Genomic DNA, 21,242 nt, shown 5'->3' on the forward strand with positions numbered 1-21,242 from the left:
AAACTCATGGAGTATTGCAGGTTGATGTCACCTAATATAGATAGGACTAGCACAGAAAGCAATAACTATATTACAGTATTATATGAAAAGTGATTATGACAAAGACTACCTTGGAGTCATCAAATACAAATATAAAACATTTTCTGCAAAACATTTAAGTCATTAAAAATAGTCAATTTCTATATATCAAGGGGTAAGCTTCAGTTAACTGATGAATTCACTTATATGGAACATCTCTTTTGCAACAGTGCAAACAAAACACTGCTTTCCATAAAACACCTGTAAGGGGAAGTAACATTTTTTGAATACATATGTTATGTTACACTTTAAAATATCCGATCTTGTTTAATCCTCACAATAACCTTATAAGATTAGCATTATTCTTAACTCACAGATGGGTAAACAGATTTAGAAGGACTCATTTATCTCAGGACAGGCTGGAAAGTGCTGAGGTTCCAACCCAGGCCTCTTTAGCTACAAAAAATTTGCTTGATTTTAACACTACACCATAACACCTCATCCTAAGACTGAAAATAGAATTATATTCCACAGATCAGCTCATTATCACTTCTAGTTTATTAAGAAAATGATAATTTCATATATATTATGTAATGACATCTTTCCAAGAATCTCAAGGAGGGTCTTTAAATGAAAGTTATCATGGCTCTGAAGATTCAAAGGTAGAGAAGAGCATGCATTTAATATAAGAATTTACCTCCACTCCTTTCCCCAAGTCTCTCTAAAATAGTATGTAGGGATTTTTTTTTTTAAAAGAAGAGACACACAAACCTGTAAGGTCAAAATGGAAAGGAGACAATAGCTATAAAGTTTTGGAAACTGGAAAACAAACAAGTAGTAACTCAGCATACTCAAGAAAGTGAAAACCTAAGACAGCAAACAGAAGAACAAAAAACAAGACATCTTGCATCAGAGAACCCCAGAAAGACTCAGGAATTTAGAAGAACAGATACTTTTGAAGTGGAGGTAAAAGTGGGACTAAAGAGAAGAAAATTAGTTGAAATTCTGTTTAAGCAGCATTTAGATCCTGTTATCCTCCTCCATCCTAAAGGAAGACTAAAAATCCCAGGAAATTTAATGACACCAGGCTGAGTGGGGTGGGTGCTATGCTAAAAAGAGAGGTAAAGTCTATATACCAAATGGTGAAATTATCCAGCTCTCTCCCTCCATTTACTCTCAAAATACTAGCAGAGAGGCTTACTATTATAGGTAGGAGACTGGAAAATTCTTCTCTGATGAATCTGACCAGTCCATGAAAAAGCCCTAATGAGAGAGACAACTTGGTGGAGGTAAAGGGGTAGTGGGTGTTTTTCAACAAAACAGCCCACCTAGGTCAACCTACAATGGAAGTCACCAGTCAATGTGTCACACCCTTACACACAGCGCTGACAGCTTTTTAGTGCCTACTTTCATATATAAACAGACAGCCAGAATTTAAGAAAATTCTGAAATGAGAGAGAGATCAAAACAAATAGATGAAAGAAACTTATAGGTAAGAGAGAAAACATGAAAGAAGCATCAAAAAAATTATCCTGAATTATGATGAGAATACAGTGATTTTATGAAAGAGCAGGATGTTATTTCTTTTTATAAAAAAATGAACTTACAGAGAACAAAAAAAGAGTTACTAGAAATTTAAAGTATGAGAGCAAAAATGAAAAATTCCATAGAGGTAGTGAAAGATGAAGTTAAAGGATAAATAAAATAATACTTATAAAGTATTTGACTATGTGCTAGGCTCTATTCTATTATCTCATTTATTTACACCCCAAAACCCTATAGATATATCGTTTTTCCCTATTTTATAAATGAGAAAATTTAGATCTAGAGTTTAGTTTCCCCACAGTCACATAACTAGTTAGTAGCAAAAACTGGGATTTGAAAACAGCAAGTCTGATGCCAAAATCCAGGCTTTTAACCATCATACTACAGTAGAAAGAAAAAGCAGATAGAAAATGGGAGTGAGAAAGGATAAGAAAATTAAAGGATCAATTCAGGCAGTTCAACATCTTGAATAACAGGTGATCCAAAAAGAGATAGAAAAATCAAAGAAATAATTTAAGAAATTTCCCAGAGTTGAAGGACATGAGTGCCTAGAATTAAAGAGACCATTGAGTATATAATCCAAGGAATAAAATAAGGACCCATCCCAAGGAAAATCACCTTGAAATTTTAGAACTCTGAAAGTTAATAAGTTTTCAAAAAGAAAAAATGCATCTAAAATTAGGCATTGGGCTTCTCAAAAGCAATATTGAAAGCCAATAGCCAATGGAGCAATATCTTTATAATTCTCAGGGAAAATGACCTCTATCCTTGAATACTTCCCCTAGCTAAAACCATCAAGAAAAAAGGAGAGCAGAATAAAGAAGTTTTCAGTCCACCATGCAAGGTCTCAAAAATGTACCTCTTGTCCACCTATACACTGAGAACCTACTAGAGGACATGCTCCAGAAAATGAGTAAATAAACCAAGAAAGAGGAAGATGAGAATGTGGTGAAGGGAGAGCCCAGAAATCCAACAAGCCTAGGATGCCATCAGCATCCAGATTACTGTGGGATGTTAGAGGGTTCTAACAACATGAAATTGGCAGTATACTGATGATTTGAACATAATGAGAGAAGAGTTTAAGAATAAATTGATGATAGCATACAAAGAATAAAAAAAGAAGACAACTATTCACTTAATCACTTCCCTCTTCTAGGAAACACCTAACTCTGACAACTTTGTTACTCTGGCAAAGTAACTGAGTTCCTGAAGGTAAAGTTATCATATTTCCTATTACAGGTTTAAAAAATCTTTTACATTTTAATTTTTTCCCAAATGGCATCACAATAATAAAATAGAATTAAAGTCTTAGAAGTAAGGGATCTGCCAGCTGTGGCATATTAGGCAAGTCATTTGGCATCTCTGAGCCTCATCTACATAAGGTGAAATAATAATACCTATCCCAAAGCTCTATGTGCAGCATTAAAGTAAGAGATGTAAACATTCCCTGCATAATGCCAAGCACATAGTAAGCACTCAGTGCATGTTTGTTAAATCTGAATCATACTGACTGAAAGAGATGGAAATAGCAATTGTCAAGCAGACTCCCTCTACCACATACCTTCTGCGTTGTTGTGTTTGTCGTCTGTGTTGATGGTTTAGTGAAGGTTATTTTCACAGGAGACATGTGGGGTGGTAAGGAGTTGGCAATGCTCTGCATGATATTGCTCATCTTGGGACTGCCACTCACAGGCACAGTGATCGTCTTTGAGACTGGAACAACAGCCTTTGGAACCTCCTTTAGGACAACAGGTGAGGAGCTGGAAGAGTTTGTTCGTCGTCGTTTTCTGGGTTTTTCATCTTCATCTGAACAGCTAACACCTGAAAGGCGATGACAATATTGCTATATTTATATGAACCTAATACTGCACTTTATATTTTAAAATCTTTGTGTCATCAAGTCATCCTTAACCTCTCCCTTTGCCTTATGTTCAATTAGACAGTAAGTCCTACCAATCCTCCCTCAGAGAAGCTGTCTCTTAATGCCTTTCCTCCTTTATTTAACCTTATGGTCATGTTAGGCCTTCTTATCTCCTGCCTGTATTTTAGCAACAAACTCCTACAAAGTGTTCATGCTTTTAATCTCTCTACTTCTTTTCTACCCTCCATCCTAGCACAGTTATAAAATCTCACATAAATTCATGCCAATGCCCTGCTTCAAATTCTTTAGCACTTTTTATCTCCCTACAAGATGAGGCATAAAATCATTACTATATCATTCAAAGTCCCATATCTTTCCGAGAACACAATACCCTGTTCTACTCAGGTACACTGAACTGCGCGCCATTACTCAAAGCCAGCTTACTATATTCTATCCACCCGAAGTGTCTATATACTATTGTTCTTTGCAGAATACCACCTGCCATCAATGATCTATTCATCATCCTGCAAGCCATCTCCTCGGTGAATCCATGTCTCCTCTGAGCTTATAAAGCACTTTGTACATTCTGTTCTATATTACTTACCCCATGGCAATGCAACTGTCAGTCTGCATATGTCTTATTATTAAGGGGCTCCCAGAGGGCAATGACTAAGTCTTATTGGTTCGTTTCCCTGGTATAGTACCTTGCACATATAAAGTTAGCTGAATGAATGACTTTATCTCAAACTAATGTTGCCTCTGTGACTTCTGAAAATAAAGCAATAAATTCCTGTTACTTTGGACTACATATTATGTAAAATGATTTCTTCATGTTTGAGATTTACTTTCAAGGTTTTAAAAAAGTATTAAAAAATAGATCTCTACAGTTATTTTAAAAGACTACCTTGGCTAAAGCCATAGACATCAGATATAAAGTTAATTAATAGTCCCAAATCCTTAGTTTTTTCTGTATGCACTAAAGCCTCACTATTTTTCTGAGCTTTAAAAAAAATCAAGTGAAAAACAAAATCTTTGCAACATACATAGAAAAATATCTTCAGAGCAGACAAAAAAAATGTATACAGCATGACTCATGGAACTGATAATAAAATATTAAGTCCTCACATGTTTAATTTTTAGACTCTAAACAAGGTTGACAAAAACTTAAAATCATTCCTGTCTAAAACGGCAAAGTCCACCTCTAAAAGTTACAAAGAAATCAAGTTTACAAATATATTGAGAAAAAATGAAAATCATGTTAAAGATCTCCAGTTGATATCAAAAGCAGAAAAATACTGACATAACTGACATTAATAAAAAAAATGAACTGGATATCAAACTGCTTTACAGAATAGAATCAAGGGGTTAAAAACTGCAAGTAAACTTCAAAAAATTACAGTTAACTAGAAATATAAAAGATGAGCACGCTAGAACGCATTACTGAATCTAACCGATATTATATAAATTTTTTAAAAAACACTATAAAGATTACAATTATAGGAGTAAACACTGAAAAATTCACATAAGCACATTCCTTCAGTTTCTACTCACAATTTTATTCCATGACAAAACACGTAAATACATGAAGGACAGCACTGTTTAAGGCAGATTCCCCAGAGAACAAAAAAGAATTTCTCAATTGCCCGGAACTGATTAAAAAGCGATACATCCTAGTCACATGTAAAGAAAGGAATTCTTTAGAACCTTCGAAAACTAATCATTGCTAATAGCCCAGTGGGCCAATGATTTAATCCAGGAAGGCAGATCTAATCAGAGCCTATGCTACAGCATTTAGCCAAGATGGCCCTAATAACACTGAGAACATCACTTACTTTTGACATAAACAGTACTTCCACTTGGCAAGACAACTACATTGGAGGCAGGACTGGCAGGTCTTGGAGACTTAACCGTTGCTATGCTGCCACTTGGAACAGGGGTAGAGGTTGGGGTTGACGTGGTACTTGTGTAGGAATAGCAAACCACTACTGAAGGAACGATAAAAAAGTTTGCTGTTAACTTTCACCGAAACTGTCCACGCATACAGAAAAATTATTTTTTACTGCAGGCCAATTTTAACATTTTCATGTGATCACAGAGGCCAGTACTAGGTATTATGTCTACAAGTTAAAAGGTATTAATAATCATTTCTGAAAATGATCACTTAACTGGGTTTTCCCTAAGTATTTAACAGCTGTCTGCAGGTGACACTGCCAACAGAGAAGGGCACAGTTACAAAGAAATCAAGTCTAAAACTATACAAAGAAAAATGAAAATTATTTTCATCCATGGCAGAAGTTGAACTATACTGATATTCCCTTTTAATAGTAATAGCAGCACCAATGATGGAGTGATAGATAATTTTTCCCTAACCATAGCAATTTCCAACTTGGCTACTATAGGGGAACCAAGGCAAGGTTCTTTTATTATAAACCAACTCACTAGTCACTTGCCATCCAAGCAGTGCAATAATCACTAAAGTAATGACAAAATCATATTTTAATTTCTTAAGTAACAACAAGAAGCAAGAATAGTTTATAGGCACCATTTACTGAGTACCATGCACTATGCTAAATTCTTTCCATATATTATCACTAATTGTCAAAACACCACACCTTCATTCTAAAGATGAAGAATCTGAAGTTCCCAGAAGCTAAAAAACTTGCTGGAGGTCACATAGTTAGGAAATGGCAAATTAGGATTCAAACATAGATCTGACTATTGAAAATCCTATATTCTTTACACTTTACCAGAGAGTTGGTGGCTAGAAGAGGTAAAGTGAAAAGAAAAGAGAGGTATCATTCCTATAATAAAACTGAAACTCAATGGAGGCCAAGTCTGCACAATTATAACTGTCTCTTAAGCCTAAAAGAGAGCCTGGCAGGCATAAAAAGCACGTCTCACTCTGCTCCACAGCCCACTGCTAGTCAAGAAAAGACAATTACGCAAAGTAATCTGACAACTACATTATTTTCGGGATCTCATTTTTATGTAATACCAAAGAAAGCTACTAAAGTCAATCCAAATATGTGCTCCTGAATTTAATATTACTCTTGGTGACCTCAGGAGAATTCAAAGATTTTTAAAGTATGTGTCAATTACTAGAAAAAATAACAGTTAGAAAGTCTTCTCCATCTGCCAGGTAACCCTTAATGGATTCGGCACACTAACTGGAAAAGAGAACAGCATATATCATTGATTCCAGAAGACAAAAAGAGTTTTATATTCTAAAGAATAAGTTCAGCATCTTCCCCCAGCAGCTTAATGACATCTACCATCTTATTTATTTCCCATGTCACACATTAAGGCCTTTTATTCACTCCTAACAAAATATACTGATATCAAAAATTCATTTCAAGAAGGCTTTTGCTATTTTGTGATTAATATAATTCGTACATTGAACAAAAGGGAGATTTAATTTTGGCTGAGACTGAAAACTCTGCAGTTTCTAGTTTTAAAATAAGAATTGCTCCCTATGTTTTGCAACCTTAAAACACTGGGATAAAAACAGATGAAAAATAAGACAACTTTTCTTGAAGAATCTGAGATAAGTCATTTCTATACACATAAATATTTTTCTACTCACCTTCCTTGCTTCCTGTTTCTGCAGGCACTGGAAGAGATGCATTGTGCTGAATAGCTGCATTGGCAACAGCGTTAGCTGTTACAGTGAAGGCGGTTTGGGGAACCAGCCGAGGCATCAGTGGTACCAATCGACGACCTTCGATGGACCATTCTGAAGAACTATTAGGTCCAGACATACTGAACAAAAAAGAAAACTCTGCTACAAGCGTTCTCAATCACTAAAAATGAATCAAATATGTTTTCTCAAACAAATATAACTTTTTAAATTATAAAAAGTAACCTGAATGAATAGGAGAGGGTTTATTTTAAGCAAGCAAGATCACAATTATGAATAACAATCAGAATTCAAGGAATGTTACATATATTTAGGTTCTTACATATTTTATATATTCTATAATTTGAATCTAATAATGAAAATAATTAAAAATATGAAAATTTTTCCTATGCCTTCTAAATAAATACTAACATTATTTTCATTAGTTTAAATCCAGGAGTGCTAATGAAAGCCAGTATTTCTATTAACTTTTAGAACTTAATTTTGTAATTAAAATAAAAAGGTAAAAAGGTACTCATAATTTTAAAAATCGGATTTTCCTTAATAATTAAGGATAGAATTCAATGAACCTTTGCAAAATTACCTAACTGCCTGCATGGCCAGAGGTTCTAAGGCTTTCAAACAAGGGAAACTGAGGCAGTAAACGAGGGAGACTCAAAGGATAGAAGAAGTCTGCATATATCACTGAATATTTCACTGGCGATGTGTTAATTATCCTTCCTGTTAAAAAATAGACTAGATCTGAGGACACTGGAAGAAACTTGCCACTACTTTAAGTTTATTTATTTATATCACTTTTCGTTCCAAGTATTGGAGGCTATCGAACTCTAACCTTAAGCAGATCCTGTTTCTCTACTTAACTTATTGAGCAAATTCTTTCCCAGGAATCCAAATAGAGGTTGAAATATGAAAAGACAGCTGTGTCACTTCTCTTGACTTGGCTCCACAAAAGGTAGTTGTGTTACTTCTTCTAACTAATGGTTAGAGTTGAGGTTTAAAATTCACTCAGAATCAACCGATCCTTCACTAAATCAGAAATATTTCTGTACCTTTTTCAAAACCAAAGATTCTACAACCCAACCTAGATTTTAAGACTGCATGTCCACTGAATCTTCATTTTTAAAGTATACAAAAGACCTTGTTAGTGGATAGCGGGATAATGATAATGATGATGATGAAGTTAACATCAAATAAGCACTTACTATATGTCAGGCATTGTTCTAAACATTTTATGTGTTAACTCATGTAATTCTCACAACAATCCTATGAACTTGGTAATATTATCTTCTTCATTTTATGGATGAGAAAACTGAGTCACTGAGAGTTTAAATAACTTAAGGTGACACAGCTACGAAATGTCTCCAACAAGCATACATCATATCATGTTACTGAAATTATTCACCACATTGTAAGTAGAGAGCATAAAATTTTTCAAATGTGTTTTATGTCTAACTTTTGCCTTTGATTTATACTAATTGGGCACTACTGTCTAACTACTACCAGCTTTCAATGAATAGAACAAATAAATTACACCTTGAGAAAGATTTACATTCAGTTCTGAAAGAAAATTTCTAGGAGCTGATGAATCCAATTGGGTTACTATGGGAAATCTGCAAATTCCCTCATGGTTTAACACAGTCCTACTTAAAACAAGAAATAGAGGAGTTCCTAAGACCCCAATAACCCTCACAGATTTGTTATCACATAATCTCCAAGCTGATGCTAGTTCTGAAACAGAGGATGATATAAACAAGAAAGAAAATGACTACAGCTAATTGTCAAGGGAAAAAATTCTAAAAGCTATTCAGCATTTTCTTGGTTACTCCTATTCTGCTATCATTTTATTAGTATGTCACTAATAAATTTGCTTGGTGAGACTTTACCACACAAATAAAAGGATGTCTACACTTACCTGGTGCATTGTTTAAATGGTGGCAGAAATTATGGAAGATTGATAACTTGAAATATAAGAATATATGCTATTGAAAAAGACAGAATTTGCAGTGCAAATGACACAACTGCAACTTTTAGAAAGATCTATAAATCTTCCAAATTTCTATTCATGCAAACATGCTCAAACTTTTTATAAGTGAGTGAAAAATTAGACATGTTAGAATTAAATCAAAAATTCCTATCTGCTTAGTGATGAGGGTGTAAATATGCATTAGTTGCCCAAGTCATCTAAACTAAATGTTAAAGATTTCTGTAAATACCTTACTCCAGGGATTCCCCGGCATACCTAAGCTATACTAAGATGGCAAAGAAGGGTGGAAACCTAGTTCCAACACCTTTTCTGAGAAATCTAACATGATACTAATCAAACTACCCTAGCCCTCACATCCTTTGGCATGCAAGGCACCACTACAAAACCCTCATCCTCACATAGAAACTCATATAGTAATCTATGAATGTTTGGTTAATGAAGTGGTTAAGAGAACAGTAACTTCAGAGAGGCCCTTTCCGCTAGAGGAAATGCTAGCAAGAGTGGCCCAATTAAAAACTATGAAATTCCTTGACATTCCAGGCTTCAATACTATAACATTCTGACATGTTTCAAAACTGAATTGGAGTATCAAACTTAATCACTGGTCTGGTGCCAAATAATAAACCCATGTTATGCTTTGAGACACAGCAAGGTTTTTCTTTGATCCCAACCACCTCACTCCTTTTGTTTCTACCGCCTTTGTGCTCAATCTTCTGGGCTTTCTCTTCACCTTTCAACCACATTCCTTCTGCCTAAGCTGCTGTTTTGAGTGGGGGAGGGAAAGGAGAGGAGAAAGGGAATGCAGTCAGTTTAGACGCATTCCTCCTTGGCTGGAGTTGCTTTTTTCAGGCTCAGAATATGAAGCCTTTCTATACGTAGTCTTTGAAATTAGGTTCTGTTGCTACCTCTAATGGAAAGAGGTCGCAGAGGAGATGGAGAGAATGAGGGATCTATGCCTTCCTCACCATTCCCACTCATTGACCCTGGGGCTCAACAAGTAAATGCAACATCTGGTTAAACTAAAACCACAATATAAAATATTAAAACAAGAGTATGGAAAAACCTAAAAAGCTTAAAATTATACACTAAAGTAAATTCTTTTCAAAAAATTAAATTCATATATTAAAGAAATCAGAAAGGAGAGATAAAAAAGAAATCACAGGCAGATAAAAGCCAACTCTCAATTATCCATGCTAATAGATAGAGGAGGGAAAGGGAGAGGTCAAACAGATTAAAGAAACCCATATATTATCTAAAAACACTTTGGCAAATATTTGAAAATTCTTCCATCAAACCTTTTCCAGGACAACTAACAAGTAGTAAAATGACTAAGTAAAATTTTCACCTCCTCTCCCTTCCCACCCTCTGACTCCAGGTACTCCCAGGCAGCAAAATGGCTAAAGGGTGGGCAGTATTGGGGGTGGGGAGGGAGGGGGTGGTAGATGGGGAAGAGAAGGAAAAGCAAGGGGCACGGTTAATTTGTAAATGGGATATGTGCCCCTGAATAATTGAGAGCTTCAATTTTAAAATAAATACAAGAAAAAGCCTGAAATAATAATAACCTATTTGCATACCTGTAACTTGGTCTTTCACCCAAATATAAGGATAAATTCATTCTTTAAAGGGGAGAAAAGGAAAAGGAGACTAAATAAATGTTATCCTTTAAGTATGAAACTGATGCATCAACTTACAACTAATTGCCCCACAATATTGTTCCAATGCCTTTAAGGTACTAATTTTGTACCTAAGTGCCTCTGATTGCAAGCTATTGTTTACTACTTTATTACCTAGCACATAAGTCTCCTATTACCAGTTCTCAAATTAGAATGTAGGCTCAGTTATTATTTTTAGAGCATTCAAATTCAAATGTTTACAACAAATTAAAGGAACACGTTAGTATTTGCAGGTTTCAACCATGTTGGCCTGACAACTAAATACTTAGTGTCTCAAATGAAAATTTCCAAATTTCTACAAAGCATACATATCTACCACTGAAAAATCTCAAAATTCAAATAGCGAAACTTTCAAATTATAGTTACAAAGGTAGCACCCCATCTTATAGGTTAAGTAAAATGAGGAATGGTGAAGCACAAATGAAAGCTAATGGATCTTTGGGGTCAATACAAATACTGCCAATTAGTTTAAATGCACTATTTATCATATTATGAAAATGCAGTGAATTTTTTCCTGTAGTTTTAAATATTAAAACATAAAAATAAAACCAATGAATTATACTATATCCTATTTTATGAACTGTTCCTATCATCTTCCATTAACATTTAAAGGATAATTTGTTCCTTTCTATTCTTTAGGAGGCACTCTCTCCATACATTCTGTTAATGCTTGTTCCCTGCCTTTAGCCCTCCGCCCCCCTCTGCTCCATCTGTCAAATAGTTATAATAATCTGAAAATAATTTGATAAGAATCCTTTATTTTATTTTGTTGGCTTTTTAAAATAAATTAAGATATTCTGTATTCATATTTCTTAAAAGCAGAACACGTATTTTATCTTTTGCCGTGACTCTCAAAACACGAAATATTAGTCAGGTATCAAAAAATTTATAATGCCTATTTATAAAGCAATATACACATCAAATACCATTACAAAGAACCTCTAAAGGGCTGTCAAATTTGAGGTGCACACTACTTTGGTATTGAATTTTGCTTCAAGTAAGTGAATCATCTCATCTGCTAAATTGTGGTGGCCTTTAGATACACAGAGATTACATTGTAATGGGATTTGACCTGAGTACTTAGCACTTGCCTAACCAAATCAAAAACATAACCAATTAAATAAACAATACCACTATGGTCAGGATCCCTGAGTACAGAGATATTACTATTAAGATAAAAGACTCAGGAATCTGCTACACAATAGGAAGACTTTCAAAACTATGTAATACTACGTCATAAAAATCAGGGGTGGTATGACTAATGGCTTACTTATGTGCAATTGTTGTTAACCGTTCATCGTTTACTGCTCTCCGAACTTCAGCACGGTGGCGTTCTGTTGAGATGCTATGAAAAAAAATAGCCATTATAGAACTCTGCCAAGCAGGCAGCTCTTTTCTATACTTTTATTAATGTTTAAGTCAACATTTTGCTTGGGGAGAGGGGACAAGATTGATTTGTGAAAAGATACAGATGGAGCCTAACATATATCTTCAATGCTTTATTTAAAGTCATAGAAAAGGATTCATACTGATCCTATGCAACTGCAGAGAGAATTAGTAGCAAATTAGAAATCATAGGAAGACAAATTCATTTGGATATCAAGTCATTACCTCCAAAACTCAAATGTCAGACAGTTCAAGATTAGCAGAGGTTTCTGTTATCTAAATATGCAAACAGCCACTGAATGACCCCTAATCATGGTCACTGAGAAAAGAATTTTGGCACTGAGAAAAAAGTCTTCTCAAGTCCTTTTTAAAGCTTAAGAGTCTATAATTTTATGTTCAGTGAACATAATAAACGAAAGTGGCAAGATAATCTGTTTCCTGTGACTATATGCTATGAAACTTGACACCAGGGTATTACTTCTTTATTAATCCACACTTGGGCGGTATCTTCTACAGCAGCGGTCCCCAACCTTTTTGGCACCAGGGACTGGTGCTCCTATGAGAATCTAATGCCTGATGATCTGAGGTGGAACTGAGGTGGTGATGCTAGCTAATACTGGGGAACACCTGCAAATACAGATGAAGCTTGGCTCACTAGCCAGCCACTCACCTCCTGCTGTGTTGCCTGGTTTCTAATAGGCCACAGACAGGGCCTGAGGTTTGGGGACCCTGGTTCTACAGTATAATGTTACCACTATGATAATAATGTGCTTCTATTGACCTTATTAAATACATGTAAAGTTAATACTAAAAAACTGAAAAAAGGCTACACCCATTCCATTTATAAATGCTCAATAAAATGAATACCATTTTATAATACTTCGTTATTATAATCTTCACTGCTTAAGCAAAACCTATACCGTGGACTAAAGCAAGATTTAAGGGGCTAGAAAGCAGAATTTTTGAGGAAGTATAAACAACAAACGAACAAACAAAAAATACAAATTGTTAAATAGGAAGACAATAAGACTGAAAATTTGGCTTAAGAATGTCCCAATATTAATGTTAGTTAAATATGGGAAAGGCTTCTTCCCCATTTTCACTTAAAAACGAATAGAATAAAATGGTTTTAAATGTAGAAAGGAAATTTCAGTTAAAACAGAACACTTTCTGAGAAAGCTAAAGATGTTACAATGGATCAATCCAAGTATCAAAGAACCCCTTCCATGAGAATTTTTTAATGGATTCAAGCGCCTCTACTGGGAAGCTGAAGGGATAAACTATCCTTAAGCTATGACTATATAATAGTCATAGATTTCTATGAATTAAGACAACTTCCTATTATTTCCTTTTCCCCCCCAAAAAATATTACTGGGACACTCTAGAGCTTCACGACCAGTCGCTGCCAGCTCTCCTCTCCCACAATCATGTCAAAAATACCTTCCTTTCCCAGGTGGCCCAAGTCTAAAACCCTTAAACCCTTTCTGATTATATTACAAAATAAATGGTAAATTACATAATTGTCTGTAACAAAGCACACAAGTGGGATGAGATCTCTAAGCACCAACAACTTGAATACCTGTCTTCAACGTGAGTGTGTAAAGTACTGAAACCTCTCAAAATGAAATTTCTAGAGTCATGTCTCACAAACTTTTATGATAATTTACCTAAGAACTTTTGAGAGTTCTCCAAGAAGATCTTTCTTTTCCTTGGTGAGATCCCCCTGTGCCCGAAGTGCACTGATAACTCCAGCGTATGCCTCCAATTCTAGAAGAAGAAAATTATTTTATCAAGAAAAGACTTTAACATTTTAATACTGCGGCTACATACAGTGAAACTTCAAAGCAAGAAACCTAAAAACTCAATAAAAATCAATATATAAAATTTTTTTAATTCCGCTCAAAAGTTTTATCTAATAACAGATTAAAATGTCTTTAATAATTTTATATCGTTTTCTTTTTATTGCCTCAAGAAGTCACATATGTAAAATGTGTAGGAAGAAAAATCTAACGGTAAATATTTTGTCTCACACATTACTACTGAAAAATATTTAACTCTGATGCTACCAACAACTGGAAACAGGCTCTAAATGATATAAGGTTGATAAGAGAAGTTTTTAGCATAACTGAAGGTGCCTTCACTAACCATTCCTTGAAATAATTCTTAGGCCTGCTTAAGAATTCAAACTATATTCCACCTCCTTCCTGGGTAGTTAAGAGTACTGAGTACAGTGCAACTGAAAACCTACTGGAACAAGAGTCAAATGACCAGATCTGGCTCCAGCACTGCCACTTACTAGTTGTATGACCTTGGGCAAGTCCTTTCTCTGAGCCTCATTTTTTTTTTTTTTTTTAAATCTAGAAGAAACTTTGAAGGCACCTTTCATATCTAAGATCCTTGACATTTATAAAAACCACCTTCGAAATGACCAAAGCAGATTAGGGAACATGAATTGCTCTTACAGCAACCAGGGCTTAATATACTGAACTCTAATGCCACAGTTTCATTTCACTATCTTTCTACAGTAATAACTATTATGAAATAAAACTGTCAATCCCTAGTACTGTTTAAAATATAAAACCAAAAAGTCCTCAATGGCTCCCAATGAACCATGCCTTCCTCCCAGTGTGTACACTCCTGCATACTACCTTTGTATATCGTCCCCTCTCACACTGATTCTGGGTTTGGCATGTGACTTGCTTTGGCCTATGAAACATCAGCATACATGACGCAAACAGATAAAACACTTGCACACAGGGCCTTGCTCTCTTGGAACCCTGATCTCACCAAGCTGTGAAAAAGACCAGGATGAAAGGCCACATGGAGAGAGAGGCCCAGCCATCTCAGCTGAGCCCAGTCAACCAACTAAGCTACCAGCTGAGAGAGCTCAGACAAGAAGAGCAACCCAGAGTCATGAGAAATAATAAAATAGTTATTGTTTTAAACCATTAATACTATGAGACAGGTATATCTGAGTAAAACAAAATGATGGGAAATAAGTGTCCAGACTATAGCTATCTCCTTACTCAAGTTGCTACCAGTATTTGCTACTTGCCAATGCCTGACACACAACAGATCCTCAGTGTTAGCTGAATAATGAAGGCAAGGATACCATCATCTTAGGTACTACATCAATAATAAACTATTAGCCTAGTTCAGTTCACAGTTCTGTTTAAAAAAAAAAAAAAAATAAGCTTTATATGGAAAAGTGAGTTGACTATAATAAATAGAAATGTCTGGTCCAACTGAATTATCCCAGATGTAAACAACCTGTATGTCCAATCTATACTAAATACTATGTAGAAGTTTCACTGGGTCTCTCTAGAAGGACAAAGCTCTGCTGCTCTGGAATAGTGAAGGAAATACTTAGTTCCGGGAAATATATATTTGAGCTACTATTAGGACCCAAACTAAAGTTCAGAAAAGCACTGGGGATAAGCAAGTAACGAATCATGATACTCTAAATGTTTATGCCCTATTGAGTCTACAAATCAGTATTGAATCTTATTATATATACCAGATAGTGTGCTAAATCCTGCCCTCAAGGAGTTAACTCCAGAATAAAGCTACAGTGAAACAAGTCAACAGACAATTATGATACAGTTTACAATACAGTGGTAAAGGCAAAGAGGAAAAACACATCATCTAGTCTGAAAGCATAAGCTTTAATCAGAAAGAGAATTGTGCTCCAGGCAGGCAGGGGGACAAAAGGCAAATATATGCAAAAGGAATGGAAAATAAAAAAGTAGATAATGTTTCATACAGACATCAAACTTAACAGTCAGTGACTATTTTGAGAGCTTTACACCAGGGAAAATATAAATATGCCTGTACTTGGATAGTCACTAATTCAAACCAAAGTACTAGTTGAACATTACTACAAGATGCCATGGAAAATATTTATATAAACAAAACAAAGTCCTTATCTTCAAGGTAATTGCAATCCAACAAGGGACATTGTAAGGGAATAGAGAAGGATAAAAATGGAAAAGTAGTTTGGTGCCAGACTAAGAAAAGCCTCTAATTCCAATCTAAGAAGTTTTTATTTGATAGGACTCAGTAAGTGACTGAATGTGGAAAGAACAGCAGAAAAACAGGAATCAGGTTTTGTAGGCTGCAAGATATTTAGGAGAATGTCGATATCCTAAAAAAAAAATAGAGAGGTCAGAGAGAGGAAGTGGGTGGAGAAAAAGAAAAATAGTTTACTTCTGGCCTTTGGAATTTATGGAGGTCAAGAAACTAATTCAAAAAAAAGTGAAATTAACTAGAGAAATGTGACAAAGATTTTTGATATTTCAAGTCTCACTCCAAGTCTAACTAAAAAATCATGCACAAAAGAGGTGGCAATCTCACACAAAATTGGGACTCAGAACAGTTACTGAAGATAGCTACACAATCTAAGGTACTTCCTCCCCTTCTTCAAAAATTTACTCATTGTAAAGAGCCTTTAATAAGCTTGCCAGCCTCCTCACATTTGATTTTTATTTTGATAAGTATCCTCAGATCCTGACAAATATCAATTTATGGTGTTATTTTTGGTGCCATTCTATTATAGTGTTAACTCTAATGACATATAAGCATAATGAAATAATAAACACATGCAAACACCACAGAAAACAAAAAACTTACCAAATCTTTTTATTAAGCCCTTAACCCATTCCATTTAACAAATCAGACATTTAATTATACTATAGTCCATAAAGCCCCATGTCAGAGTTATAGCTCAGGAATAGTCATAAAAAATAGGGCAGGAGAAGAGGCAGGATAGAAAAAGATATGCACTTAACTATCACTGGTATGTTCAGTACATCATAAAGGAATGCTCTATCTCAGTTTCTTTATATTTAAGTAAAATCTAAATGTTTAGCATTTTACCTTACAATGATTTATAACCATTTTTAAAAGGACAAAACTAATTCTTAAAATATTTTAAGCTAATTCTTAAATACAGTACCTTCACTAAACTTCCAAACCTAGAGCTACTATTTGAAGGAAATTCAAAGGTTTCATTGTTATGATAATGAGCTAATGGATGGGGAGGAAGTCTTTCTGCAAATTTCTATCGAGGCTCACCTCCCAAAGTGAAGGGTCATTGAAGATGGCATTACCCTGTAGGAAGGCTGTTTTCTTTTGTATAGAAGCAGCTCTCAACAGCATTACCCCACATAGCTCTGACTAAAATTAAAGATAAATTTAGACTTAAAGTTTACAATTTTTAAACATAATCTCTTGATTCAAGGCTTCAACAGCCCAGAAACCTTAATTAATCTACTGTAGTTGTGATGTGTTCCTCTTTAATTATTTCAGCTATGAAATAAATACAAGCCATCTTTATAGTTGGTAGCAAGTTATAGCAATTACATGTAAGTAAGTGTGTAGAAAACCATCTTCAAATTAGTACTAAAAGTTTGGATAAAAGGTTAAAGAAAAAAAAGATAAAGGAATGATTGACAAAACAAAACACTTCTCTAGTTGTACTAAAATACAATGCTAAGTAGTTTAAAATACAGAAATCCTCATAGTGTCCTGAAGGGAAATAAAAAACAGAAAAGGTTATTAGCAGGCAGGACCAGAGCACCTATGACCAGATTTACACATACGAATCCCCAACAAACATTTCCTTTAAAGAAAAGATTCATCTGCAAAAAAAAAAATTGTCTGAAAGCAACAGCTTTAAAACACTATACACTGAGATGTCAGGCACTGTGATAGGCTCTTTTTATATACGGTTAATTCACATAATAAATTTATGAGGCAGGTATTGTTATCCTTCCTTTACAAAAGTGTTAATAGATTTATGGAGATTAAATAACTTGTCCTTGATCAAGACCCCAGGTCTGTCTGAATTCAAGCCTCACATTTTCTCCTTCAAAATCACGGACATCTAATTCATATCCACTGCCAAAACATTTAATATTCTTTTCAAATTATTTTTTCATTTACATAGGCTAACACATAGGCTATCGTGGTAACAAGGTCCTTTTGGACCTTATATTCTAAGGCACCATTTCTCAACCAAGGATCCTCTGAACCACAAAATACAGAAAATGATTTAAGTAACTTTTTTATCAATTTTCCCAAAGACAGTACATAACTAATACCATTTTAGATGCATGACAAAAAGTTAGTTCATTACATACATTAGATGCCTTAGCATTAGGACTTAATTCTCTCCCTAAATGCTCGTTAAGAAAGCCTGCTCTAAAGGAGAAGAAACACGAAATAATTCACAAGTGGAAAGGGTGTTTCATAACTGATAGTAAAAATGTAATTTGGGAAAAACAGAAAGCTTGTATTAACTTAGAATTCAGAAATGATATGTAATTTACACATATATTCATGAAGGATAAAAGTATACTAAAGTAAGACTGGAATCATATTCCCTTGGTTAAAATCCTGACTACATGACTTACTATTAGCATTACCTTGATTCTAAACTTCAGTTGTGTCATCTGTAAACTGGGGGCCAAAAACCACCCATCTTTTAGGTTTGAGTTGAATGGAAAGAACTTGGAATAGCCCAGTATCCCTCAAGAACTTTTAGCTGCTATAATTATTATAATTCATGCACCTACTATGAACAAAGCACTATGCTAGGCACGGGGAAAAGAAAAAGTAAGATGGGAACTATATACCTCCAAAGAATTTCTAATGCATGCAAATAGCCATGATCCAAACAGAAAAAGTATCAGAGAGGGGCATAAAAACATCAAAAATGAAAATCATACCCAATTTTCGAAGAATCCTTTTGCATTCATCCCTGCTGAGATCCAAAAGGGTTGGCCACACAACAGGCATTGCTGCTTCTTTTTGGTAGCCCCAAAGAGCTTGTTTTCCCTATCAAAACAAAAACAAAAACAAAAACATCAAATTACCAAAGTACATTCAAAAGGCCACTCACCTGGAGATCCACACACCAATAAGAGCATCTCACCATCCTATTTCACCACCACACTTTCCAACTACTGACAAATGAAGAACTATACAATCATTTGGGACCTTACTATTCCAGCCTGTGACAGTGGAAAAAAGCACAGGTTTTAGAGTCAGATATCTCTAGATTCGAGTTCCAGCTTCCAACTTACTGGTTGTGTGATCCTGGGGAAATTGGCCTATCTAAGCATACATTTTACATATCTGTAAAACAGAGGTATTATCACCCAGTTTGTTATGAAGGTAAAAGAATAGTGTATGTTAAATTCTTATACTGGCTGGCACCTTAATAAACAGGCGCTACTACCTGTGTAACCTTAGGCAAGTTACTTGGCTTCTGTCCGCTTTTTCACTTATTAATTACATGAGATAAAATATGAAAAGCTCCTGGCACGAAATGTGGGTTAATGGAACTTAATAAAAAAACTTTCTCGTCAAGCCTTAACAACGAAAGATGAATTTACACCCTGTAGTCTTTAAACAACCACTGACCAAAAGTTTAGATGTGAGGAATTTAGTTGGTAATGAAAATTCCCTGGTCTAGAGAACAAAAAGACAACAGCGCTGGGCGCTTGCACAATACCTGCTTAGAACACAGTAGATCCACTACAAATATTTGTTAAATAGATAAGTAAATAATTGAGAAGAGTAAAATAAATGAATGAATGAATGAATGGATGAGCAAGCTCACTGGACTAGAAGTCAGGCACAGAACCTTAATAACTAATACATCCCGTTCCAGGCACTGGGGCTGCTAACTCCAACTCCACGCCCAGAGTTGACCGCCCCCCCCTACTTCCCATAGTCCTCTCAGCTACGAACCAACCAAGAGCAAGGAGAACAGGACTGCGCGCCCCAGCCGGCAGAATGACATAAAGAAAAGGGGTGGAGAGGAGGAAGAAGGGGCAGAGTCAAAGGAATCCGCTCCCTCCACAAGCCAGTCCCCGCCTCCCGACAGGATCTTGGAGGCGGTCGACACAGCCGGAGTCAAGCACCACGTCACGGCATCCCGACGCGTCCCCGCCAGCGGACCCCACCACCGGGCCGCATCGCACTGGAAACCTGGGCGGTAGTTGCCGGAGCCCGGTCCGGGAACTGGGATCTCGTATAATCCTTCCCCCACTCATGTGTCAAAGAGACAAGCCCGCCCCGCCCCCTCCCCAAACACGCATTCTCGCAGCACCACAAGAGCAGCTAGCCCACCCTCCTCATCGTTGCCGCTTGGCACCAACCCCAATGACAAGCCTACGACCCCAGCCCTTAGGGACCAGTAGCCAGAGTCCGGGGCCCCAGCCAGCATCAGCGCCTCGCTCCCTCCTCTGCGGAGAGGACAACGGAGAGAGAGTGGGCGCCCGGACAGCCCGGCAGACGACCGAGACTCACCAAGAGGCTCCCAGAGCTGGACCCCGCGGATCCCATCATAAGGCCTGCCAGAGTCCCCCTCAGCCCACCTCGGGAGCCCAACGATCCCGTTAGGAGACAACGGAGGATGGGGCTAGGCGCCCCAAACCGGGCTCCGAAGGCTTGGCCCGACGCTCCTCAAGCCTAGCTAATCTGCCAGCTCTTCCCAGCACCCTGTCTGAGAGTCACCCACCTGCCCGGTCTTTCGGGGCTCATCTAAAAGGTTCCTCCGTCAAGACTAGGGGACACCAGGAATTGGGTTTGTTTGCGGTGCCTCAGAAGGGGCAAGATGGCGACAGATATCAGGGCGCAGGCGCAGCTGCGCGCTGCCGGTCGGGAGATGTAGTTCGCCTTTCCCGCCTTTCGGGGAACGTACGGCAGAAGGCCTCCATTCTCCTGGTCCCTCTTTTCCGGGGCATTTTCAAAGGAAACGAGACCATCGCAGGGGGTGCTGGGAGTTGTGGTCTGAACCCAAAATCTCCTCTCGCTCCCGGTCAGTTGTCGCGCGCGCAAGGAAGACTGGGATTGTAGTTTCCTTGGCCTTTTCCAAACTCTCCTCTCAGGCTTCGCGCGCCTGGCCTGTCTCCCAGCCAATCGGCAGCGCTCTCTGCTACGTGTGGCGTCACACGTAGTGGTCAAAATGGCGTCGGTAGTTAGCGCTGTATCTTCGCGGCGACTTTTATTCTAGGCGAGGTTAGAGGTGGTAGGGAAGCAGCTTCGACCCTGAAGCGACGTAGAGGATTAGGATCGGATTCCTCAGAGTCATGGGAGCAGTTATCGGCGGCTTCCGACTACCCCCCCCCC

General features: G+C 36.8%; 1 protein-coding gene across 16 annotated transcripts in view; it reads right to left on the reverse strand.

Annotated features, from left to right (window-relative positions):
- EMSY (EMSY, BRCA2 interacting transcriptional repressor) overlaps positions 1 to 20,871 on the reverse strand; it is an 80,630-nt gene extending 59,759 nt beyond the window's left edge. For 3 of the 16 annotated variants that reach the window (XM_023535566.1, XM_023535568.1, XM_023535573.1), the window contains exons 1-8: positions 20,632 to 20,866; positions 18,833 to 18,941; positions 13,772 to 13,871; positions 11,989 to 12,063; positions 10,620 to 10,661; positions 7,008 to 7,183; positions 5,257 to 5,409; positions 3,125 to 3,384 (exon numbers count right to left, since the gene is read on the reverse strand). In XM_023535566.1, the coding sequence (XP_023391334.1) occupies positions 3,125 to 3,384; positions 5,257 to 5,409; positions 7,008 to 7,183; positions 10,620 to 10,661; positions 11,989 to 12,063; positions 13,772 to 13,871; positions 18,833 to 18,902 (876 nt within the window). In that variant the 5' untranslated portion in view covers positions 18,903 to 18,941; positions 20,632 to 20,866. Of the gene's footprint in view, positions 1 to 3,124; positions 3,385 to 5,256; positions 5,410 to 7,007; positions 7,184 to 10,619; positions 10,662 to 11,988; positions 12,064 to 13,771; positions 13,872 to 18,832; positions 18,942 to 19,620; positions 19,796 to 20,631 lie in introns of those variants that run through there. The other 13 variants (XM_011368388.2, XM_011368391.2, XM_023535571.1 and 10 more) reach the window with 11 other exon arrangements.
- Positions 20,872 to 21,242: the final 371 nt, after the last annotated feature.

This window comes from Pteropus vampyrus, unplaced genomic scaffold, assembly GCF_000151845.1.
Source record: "Pteropus vampyrus isolate Shadow unplaced genomic scaffold, Pvam_2.0 Scaffold141, whole genome shotgun sequence".
Lineage (NCBI taxonomy): Eukaryota > Metazoa > Chordata > Mammalia > Chiroptera > Pteropodidae > Pteropus > Pteropus vampyrus.